Below are 10,383 nucleotides of genomic sequence, written 5' to 3' on the forward strand. Positions count from 1 at the left end.
TTGAAGAAGCTTACTATTCATTGTGACTTGCATGGTCTTTCTTTCCTTATTCCTTGGCACGTTTTCAATCAACTTCTCACATTGTTTATAACAAATTCGATACTTAAGTTCGTTATAAGCGGGTTCGCAGGACTACTCCGTATAGCGAACAAATCACGTTGAATCACGCTGTTCGTTGTAACTGGATTTGACAGCACGGAGTGCTTACGCAGCCCTTACGGTTGCACACAGTAGCAGCTGAGGGGTGATGTCGGAACCTCTGTCATTTCGGCGTAATTTTTTGTGCCGGATGTGAAACTGTTAACGTCGTGCATTTATTACACAATAGGTCTTATCCACCATTGAGGCAACGACCACACCCCGTGCCTCAGACACATTATCGAAAGCCCCTACGTGACCTCATTCCCTTTTCTCACAGCCTTATCTTACCGCCTACTAAACAAGATTAACCTAATGGACGTCTACCCTTTGCCATGCACTGGCACACACACGCGTGTTTCGTTGCTCTATCCTCTGTGCGTATTTAGGTTTTCCCCACAACAAGCTTTGCAGAAGTTATTGGTACGTTATACAGCATTGACATAGCATAGTCCCGAGTGCTGCTTTGCATTCTTCCCTTCGTTTTTGAGGCATCGTGTGACGGGCTTCTTAAACAGCGGCAAGGCATGCTCATCGAGTCAAGATTTGAGTTCGGGAGGGGGAGGTTAAGATGCTCCCGAATTCATAAAAGATCCACCAATGAATCTTCAAATAATTTTTGTTCTTTATTTTTATTCTTACCCTGCTACATGCCGTGTATCCCACCCTATATCCTGCTACATGCAAATCCTGCCCCCAACCAGGCACCCTGTACGACATTGTATGGGAGTGCCAGCAATCCCCTTTCCTCGCCCCTAACCCCAACCCTACCTATGAGCAGTGGGTGGAGCTGCTGACCAGCTCCGACCTTCCACACCAGCGACGATTGTTGGAGAGGACAAGGATGGCTAGCATAGTCCAAGGCATCCCGGACTAAGGAAGCCTCCCAGGGGGCGGGCGTCCTAACATCAGCACCTGGTCTCCAATAAAGTTTATTCTTCATCATCATTAAAGTCGTGAAGGTATGGCAGGGGTAGTGCCAACTCAGAACAGGCTGTAGCCTTTTCTGAAGCCTGACAACATAGCATAAAACTGGCCGTGGACATAAGCTGCCTGCGATGTTACCTAATTAAGCCATTCACTTCCGATATGTCATATCTCACGGTCTCGCTCTCACCTGGGTTAACTAGTTGCTCACTACTCACGTCGTATCGCTCACAAGTTGGCCAACTCGCGCATCCTGCAGTGAAATGCCCACAGGCGTTGTCCAAAAGCCTCTCCGGCTAAATTGTTTCGAATGTACCGAACAGTACGCATCGCTACCTATCGCGAACGAACAGAGGTTCACTCTGCGTCTCCGCGTCAAAGCGTCCTCGTAGAACCATTGACACAAGCTCCTTTAACTCCGGTCAGCGCCCGACTAAAAGGAAGTCTCCCCGTTATCCGTACCCAGCTATTATGCTTCAAGCGGTGCGCGGCGGCTGTCGCCAGCGGGACATAATGAGCTTTGCCCGGGGCTTTTTTTTTTTCACTTTTGCCTCAGCGGAACGGAAGCGTTGCGGGAGGGCGAAACCGGTTGCCCGGACCAATCGAGCGCGCCGCTGGTGCCGTTGCTACGACAACGTTGCCGCTGTAGCCGTGGTAACGCGCGAACAGGAGGAGAGAATTCTCGGAGAGGGTAGTGGTGACGTCATGGACAGCGGCTCCGCCTACCGCGTGCGAGGCAGCAGCGCCGGCAAAGGGCACGCTGGCAGGGTGTTTCTCCTTCGGCATGCCGCGCATGCTTGTACGCTGGGACGATTACGTTGAAACCTGCAGCCACTTTACTGATTACGGTACGAAGGGAATATTTGAAGCAAGTTTTTTTCTTCTTCATTTTAAATATCGCAGCGGTTCCATTTGAATGGCAACTTTCAGAGAGTTGCCTTTCTCAGGCTTTTCTCTCAATTACGGAGATAGTGGTTGCCTTCGGTATGCAAGACAACTTATTTTCACTCGAATTGAGGGGCATTGTATAGTAGACACACTGATGCTGTACGCATGGATTGCCATCTACCTATCTAACTTCCCTTTACGGGGAATGATTTCCGTTCAGTATTTTCTTGTAGATACCATTTACTGCATAACTGAGTTCAAAAAATTGTTACCCTTTCATACTGTGAAGAAGGATGACCAGTGAAGCTGTGGTGCGTAATGTTACAGTCGTCTTTGCGGCTAATTGTTGTATGATTTGTTTCTGAATAGGTCCGGTAAAACAACACTTACAGCCGTTTTCTGTAATTATACGGCAACAGCAGCCCGGGCAGCAAGCACATCGGGTCCTCGGCTGAGGAACCTCTCACATTATTGTGTTAAATCTCTCTCTCTCTCTCTCTCTCTCTCTCTCTCTCTCTCTCTCTCTCTCTCTCTCTCTCTCTCTCTCTCTCTCTCTCTCTCTCTCTCTCTCTCTCTCTCTCTCTCTCTCTCTCTCTCTCTCTCTCTCTCTCTCTCTCTCTCCAGATGGTCAAGCTTCTCTGCGGAACACACAATGTTGAAAAGCCAGCTTACAAAGACCAAGCGTACACCAATCCCGTTGAAATCGGCTTCACCGGTAAACACTAATGCATTGCTGTGAAGACAGCGTTCCAAGGACAATATAAGCCGAAGTATCAAAATATGAAGGCCGTAGGGCTTTTTCTTATATTTTCATGCGCAGCATTTTTTGCCGAGTACCACTCCAGCCAGGACTTCCGCAAAAATGCAGATATCGCGGAAGTTACACGCGCAATCCTTATAATAGCGTGAGTGGAGATAACTGTCCCCACGGAATTTTGAAAAACTAAAAAAATAACAAAAATATAAAACAATTACGGGAAAGGTCGAAAAGTATAACGCCCTGCATTTCCACAATAATGCAGATTTCGCGGAAGTTACACAGGTAATTGTTATAATAGCGTAAATTAAGATGACTGGTCGAACAAATTTTGAAACTAAATAGTAAGAGAAATGCATAAAAAAATTGCCGAAAATGGCAATCCGTACAACGCCCTGCATTTCCACAATAATGTCGTTTTTGTGTAAGTGCCGTCTGTAATCCGTATGTTAGCGTAAATGGAGATAATTTGCCGAAAAATATTTTGCAAACACTAAAAAATAAGAAAAATGTAAAATCAATTAGGGAAAATTGCGAACCGTGTAACACACTGCATTTTTACAAAAATGCATATTTCTCGAAAGCTGTAAATGTAATCGTTATAATAGCGTAGAGCGGCATATAATTGGTCGAATGAGATTTGAAAAAAAAAAAACTAAAAAAGAAGAAAAATACAAAAATACGAACAATGGCAAACCGTATAACAGAGATTTCGCCAGAGTTCCACCTGTACTAGTTACTATAGCCTAAACGGAGATAATTGGTCCGACAGGCTTTAGGAAAAACCGAAAAATGTGGCTGTGAATGACTCATACGTAAGACAAATGGCATAAGAATGCTACGCATTAGTAGACAGTTTCTGCAGAATTTTTTATAAAAAATATTTTCTACACCGGGAACCGGTTTTTGCGCGGAGAAGAAGCCTGCTCCATAGAGAGCGTGACACTTAGAGGCTGTCGTCAAAGCCAGCCCCAGAACAGCTCCGCTCCGCTGTTAGTCCAGCTCCCTGGACTATGACACGTGCCGTAGTGGAGGGTTTCGGATTAACTTAGACTACCCGGGAATCCTTAACGTGGGCCGAAATTTCGACACACGGGCATTTTCGCTTTTCGCCTCCATCAGAAAAGCAGCGACCGCGGCGGGTATCGAACCCGTGTCCTTGGACACAGCAGCACAATGCCTTAGCAACTGAGCCACCGCGGCGGGTGCCCAATTAATTTATTAGAGCTTCAATTGCAATAAATTATTTAAATGAGCCATGAAGACAAAATACAACTTTGTTCAATATGAAAGAACAAGCCTTTAGTAACTCACTTAGCTCTATGTGGCATTTGGCCACCGAAAACGTTTTTTTTTTCTTGAAAAACGCAGCAAACATTGAAAAACTTTCAGATTTCGTGCTACAGTGACGCAATAGGGGCAGAAGTGGCGGAATAGAGGGCAGCATAAAAAAAACATTTATGTTTCGTTAGCATTGAAGTGATACGATCAAACTCAACTAGACGCCAGTCGCCCAGTCATATTTCTCGGCGGTGGCTTTGGTCCACTGTCGTCAATCTCTCAAACAAGTTTCTGTGACGTCATACAGACGTTGCCGGAAAGTGACCGGGGAGTCGCCACTGCTTGATCTGCTTTCCTCAATATTTTCATTTTTTTTTTTTTAAGTTTGCGACGATAACGTTGCCATCATTGTTGGCGGTACAGGCAGTATTTGTATTAACCACACCTGCATTTTGTCTTCATGGCGCCTTAAACCAGTTAAACCGTTGGAGGCACATCAGCGAAATATTCTAGGAATGCGATCATAAAATTTTGTGTGAGTTTATCAGTGGTATAAGGCCGCATTACGCCGCAATTGCAAACGATGGAACTATGCCCCAATATTTTAGGAACTAAAACGACACTACATACAAAAACAGCAACAACAACAAGAACATGACTCTCTTCTTCTTACAAACAAACATACGGGATGTACTGAAAAACAGGTAACGAATATTCATAAACGCCAGTGTAACTAGAAGTCTTCATAACTAACCGATGGCTAATCGGACGTCCTAAAAGTCTGAGAACGCAAAGCTCCCTCGTTCCAGAAATAGTACCGTGAAAATGGCGATATGTGTCCCGGCTCCTGGCGGCGTCAGACCATGCGATCACTGATCGACTTACCTAGAAGGTATGTGCCCAGATAGTAGAAACATAACGCTGCCTGGAAATAAGAACAAGCTTCTTTGTCTGCGAAACTGCACGACCAAAAGTCTGAAGCGATGTCGATCACATGGCAGGGAACGCACCTGTCAAACGCGGAATCGGATACTAAAATTAGGTAGAAAAGAATGGATTCGGACAGCGCCAGACGTGAGTGGTTGGGGATTTCTGGGAGAAGTCTTGGTCCTGAAGCGGACATTTATACCATTGAGGGACTCCGCTTGTACTATGACGGTAAGAAATGTTACTTTGTGCGTGTTTTTTTTTAATAATAAATAAGACAATAGATCTATCAAATCATAAAAGAAAGCCTTTCCATTATTCGGGTTAATTTTTTGTGAACATCCAGCAGCCGATCCGGGAGTCTTCCGGCAGCCAAACCGGTATCGGAGAGGGAGGCGCGTGCGAGACGCGTCCTTTTGCGATCATACTAATGCACTTGTACATACCTTCATGATGCGTCTGCTGCAGTCCGGCGTTGTAGGAGTACGTCTTGAGCAGGTGCAAGCTGAGCTCGAGGGCCCGTTGCCGGCCCCCGTGGAGGTCGGCCATGGGACTGCGCATCTGCAGCGGGTGCTCGGAAGGATGCGCGTGCACGGCTCGCCTCACGTCCATCGGGAGGACGCTGCACGGGAAGGCCCAAGAGGGACGCGGATGACACAACAGTCGCCATGCCCTTCTATGCAAAAGTAAAAGGAGCGCGGAGCGGAGGCCGAACAGCGGCCTTAGGCAGAATTGCAGTTTCTGTATATCGCGTAGCGCAAGAGCTGCCCGCAGAGGTTTATGCAGAATTTAGATTTTTTTTTTTTGGGGGGGGGGGTGTCGGTGGGATGTTTTTTTTGGGGGGGGGGCTGTAAAAATCCCTAGGCAAGGTGCTTGTGGTTGTGGAATCTTTTTGGGGGGGTGTCGAAGTCCTTCTGGGGGGGGTGTTGGGGGGGGGTGTTAAGGGGGTGTCTATAAATCCTTCGCTGCCCGTCTGATTTCCACATGCCAAGGGCAAAGTACCTAAAAACGTTGGCCAGGGGTTTCAGCTTACCACAGCGAAGCCTGCTTTCAGTGTTGCGCACAAGGCAACGTTTTCAGTCAGTTTTGCTCAAGTGACCGGCGGCGGTTGCGGTGGTGGCGGCAGCGGCGGCCGCTCAGCTGAGAAGCAGCCGACTATCCCCGCAATCACGCTGTCTCGCAGCTGTTGGCACGCGCATGCGCAGACTCCTCCGCGCCGTTGCCATTGGCACGGCGGCGGCTCCTACACTTGTGACGGGTGGCTTTCCCGCATGACTTTAGAACTAAAGATGACGGATGGACGCGCAACTCTGCTCCCCTTGGGGAGCTATATAAAGGAACTCCAGGCAGAATTGCATCACGGCGCCGCCTATGAACCTCGGCCGGAAACAACGAGCAGTTTTGGGGTTGTCTGCACACTAACGCTGCCGTCCAACCAGATATGCTGAAAGAAAACATGATGACAAAACGCAAATTTGTTCAGATTGATACAACTAGCCTTTGTTAACTCAAACAGCAGGGTAACTCAAAATGATTGGATATAAATACAATATTCCTCAGACAAATCAAAACACAGATTACTCCAGTTACAATTCGTTCAAGCGTCAAATGTTTAACAAGAACCTTTTTGTTTTAAATTTAAAAAGGAGGAGTGAATTAGAAAACTTAATGTCAGGACTTTGCCAATTCCAAATCGAGACGCCAGAAAATTGAATCATTTGTCTATCGTAGTTAGTGCGTTCGCTGTTCTCCTAAAAAGAACGCAACAGCTAGTTTTCTATCTCTGAGCATGCACTCATGTTCTTTATGGCGACGATCACGGTAGTAGCAAATGGATGCCACTTTACTTCAAAAAGAGGGGAGGGGCACATTTTGCAGATTCCAAGAACGTATCCTAAATGCAATAGTTTCAGCTATTATTGCTCGAGAAGATGAGTCGGGGGGGGGGGGTGGGGTATGAAAGTCTTGGTTATTCCGTTGACAAGTGCACGTGGTGAGGAATTAGATGTGGAGTGTAACGAGGAGTTCAGTGGGTAGCTTTGCATTTTGTAGGTGTGTCCGTATGTTTGGTTAGGACCATCCTTTCCTCGCTGTCAATGTAAGGCTTGGTTCTCAATCACCCCCCCTAAAGAGGTCCTCAGCTTCTTATTTTTTCATTTTTTTAAGCCTTCCACATGCGCGAGGTTAAATCCCACTTGTGCGAGGCCGCAAACGTGTTGTGAACGCCAGAAATGCGGGCTTGAGCCAGCCGTTGCACCCTTGGTTGCACCACCTAAGGGGCGCGAAAAACCACTGTGTCGCTAAGTGATTTGTGCACAAGCGGGTTACACCGCATTACGCGCACACGCCTGCATGGTTATCACCTCCTCCGCAGAATTGGCGCAAGGCGAGGAGTGGTTTTTTATTCCCCACACCCCCTCAAAACAAAAAAAAATCCCCCCCCCCCCCCCAACTGCACTCGGTGTTGTTTTAAAGGGACACTGAAGTGAATTTGTCAAGCTCCCGTTTTTGCTTGCACTGCGTAGACTGGCTCAAATTAGCACACTTTTCATCGCTTATCCGGTTGACAAATCGGTAATTATTTTACAAAGCGCGAAAGAAGAAAAACTACCATGCGCGGTTTGCGGCGGCCGCACCAACTAAGCTGTGACGTTGGGAGGAGGGGGCACCGTGATTGGACGATGCGCAAGGTTAGCAATCAAGCAAGTTTCGGTTTCGGTTTCGGTTCTGTAAAACAAGTTTGACATCCGATGGCGTCGTTGGATGGGCATTCTCAATATCCCAGTAATCGTAGTACCGCGCTTCTGCCATGTTGTCGGCTGTAAAATGCATAAGATAAGCCTCCCAGGACGGCTTGGAATCGTAGCATTCACTAGCTGAGGCCTACGCAGTGCATGAACGCCCTCCGCGTCCCCGCAGACGTTCAAATACACGCGCTTTTCCCCCATATTTGGAGCTTTCATCACTCATGCCTGTATCGTAAAAAGCGTGTTCGCACCAGGCCAAGGGTTTGTTGATTCTGGCCTGTGCCCGCTGCCCGCAAGCAGTCGGTGCTTATGGCAACAGCACGCCAACGAGAACTCGCTAGCGCGCCAGTGCCAGTCTGCGCGAGTTCTATGGACTAGTTCGTCTAGCAATGAACGTTGCGGACCAAAAAAAAAAGATGAAGTCACTATAGAAAACATCGGCGAAAAACGAAAAAGTTAACTCATAAAAAAAAAAAAGCATGTACCAGGGAGGATTCGAACTTGCGACTGGCAAAACACTTGTGGCGTCATACCTAGCACCCTAGACAACTAGGCCACGGGTGGGGGCTAGCGGTAGGTCGAAATATAAGGTATATAATGTAGAACCAGTTTACACTTTTATATAGTTTTAGTATTTCAAGCAGCTTAGGTGACTATTTGTTGTATTGCGCTCGTACAGTAAGCGTCCCCCGAGCTTCCACAATAGCTCACGTCTAGGAATTGCATTTCGTAGACGGAAAAGCGTTCGCAGATGCGTAGTCGTGCTGCTGACCGCTGTGCTTGTTCGCCCAGCGCAAAAAAGTGCTTCCCGCACCCTAGGTTTACGCTGTACGGTAAATATATCAGTTGATTTTATTTCCTTAGTACCTGTATTGACTTCGCTGACTCTTCTCCCGCCTTCAAGAGGCCTTATATTTTCCTACTGGCGTACCAGTCAGCGAAGCGTCGCATGTGCGCTTGTGCAGCGCTTGTGTGAAGCGACCTTGACTTGGAGCTAGATACAGTGTACAAACTAACGAAGTAAAGAAAGGCACATTCTTCCATTCCCAAACGTGTTGTGGCTTAGTTTCAACTGATCGAGCGAATTGCGACGACCCGTCGGCGGCCGGCGGACTAAACGTTGGGCCGACTGACTCGGTCGCGGAAGGTCGGCGAGCCGTGCAGTGGCGCAGCCAATTGCCAGCTCATCTCCTCCTGACGTCACACGAAAACGCCACAGAAAATGGGCGAGAGTTCAGAAAAGAGGACAGCATTTTCGAATTGATTTTTCTACTAAATAAATTCGCGTAAACGTGCTCAGAGTGGTCGAAACAGGGCCTAGGGACTCCGGACTACAATTTGCGCTCGTAATCCCGCATTTTTTACAAATCACTTCAGTGTCCCTTTAAACAAAAAGAAAATGTCACGTTTAGGTAGCTTGATTGGAAACGTTTATATCCTTGCCTTCGTTGGTGGTAAAACAGAGCTAGTGGGAAACTATTACTATTCACGCTGGCCAGGCCATTGACTTGCGTGTTCTGCAGGAGCGACACAACGTACCGAGCGGTATACTATGAAAATGCCTTACACAGGCAGGATTTGTCAAGTAATTTGGCGGTAATAAAAAGCCTAGTAAGCGCGCGTACTCTGATAAGTCTGAACCGCTAATGAGCGAACTCTACTAATTGTGGTGGTGGCTAGTGAACCAGCGAAATATTTGCAGGCAGAAACTTAACTTTGTACCGTCACAGATCGAGCGCTGGCAGCCCTACCGCCGCAGCAAAGCGACGTGAGCGGCTTTTGCCATATCTCTTCACCTTCGCTTGTGGAGCGAAATGTTCGTCTTTAGTTCTAATGTGGCGAGTAATATCTTAGTTAAGGACAGCCATTAAAATCTGGCGTCACCGCCACCTAACAAGGTTAAAAAGTAGAGCTAACCCCTTTGTTTTCAACGCGCCCACAAGCGGCGGTCCGTAGAGGGAACACCCGATCCTCCTTAGGACAGCCATCTTGGATCGCTTTGCACGCCTCCTATAGGGCGTGCCCCTTGCGAATATAGTGGCAAGGCAGATAATTGGAATAGCGTTATATTGATCAACCAAAAGGTCGAAAACAGAAAAATGAAAATATTACAAAAATTAAATAACGAAAGAGAGAGAGAGAGAAGTAATAAATAAGAATATTCGTATTCAACGTATAAAAAACGCGAAGACTAACATAAAAAAGGCCAGAGGAGAACGGCGGGAGGAATAAAAAAATTGTTACATCGAGCCAATCGTGTAATGCCCTGCGCTTGCACAAAATGCATGGTGCAGAAATACCGCGTTTAACCGTAATAATAGTGTAAATTGAGATAACCGGTTTAACGGAATCTTAAAAACAAAGAAAACAAAAATAAAGAAACTAAAGGAATTATCAACTGCACTCCAGCAAGATATAACAAATTTAAACTGAGAACCCAAGTGGAGTTCTTTCTATACAATCACTTTGCCCGAAGAGAAGCCTGGGACCATTTGTTCCGGGACCATTTGTTTCCGGGGCCATTTGTTCCGGGGCCATTTGTTCCGGGGCCATAACTTCCGGTACCATTTGTTCCTACTTTCGAGTTGGGACCATTTGTTCCTACACCCAGGAAATATGAATCGGCTGCTAGTGTAAAGTCGCTTTTCACTAACAAGTTCTACTCGAATAAAGGGTGAAGAGTAAATGCCGACCGCTTTAACAAAATTGGAATGGAAT

At 46.8% G+C, this 10,383-nt stretch overlaps 1 protein-coding gene across 1 annotated transcript in view; it reads right to left on the bottom strand.

Annotated features, from left to right (window-relative positions):
• Positions 1–10,383, bottom strand: part of LOC144170085 (uncharacterized) — a 60,798-nt gene that overhangs the window by 18,020 nt on the left and 32,395 nt on the right. Inside the window, exon 2 of the mRNA XM_077699635.1 lies at positions 5,365–5,540. Within this exon, the coding sequence (XP_077555761.1) occupies positions 5,365–5,530 (166 nt within the window). The 5' untranslated portion in view covers positions 5,531–5,540. The remainder of the gene's footprint in view (positions 1–5,364; positions 5,541–10,383) is intronic.

This window comes from Haemaphysalis longicornis, unplaced genomic scaffold, assembly GCF_048455015.1.
Source record: "Haemaphysalis longicornis isolate Haplotype H1 unplaced genomic scaffold, Haemaphysalis longicornis Haplotype H1 scaffold_2, whole genome shotgun sequence".
Taxonomy (NCBI): domain Eukaryota; kingdom Metazoa; phylum Arthropoda; class Arachnida; order Ixodida; family Ixodidae; genus Haemaphysalis; species Haemaphysalis longicornis.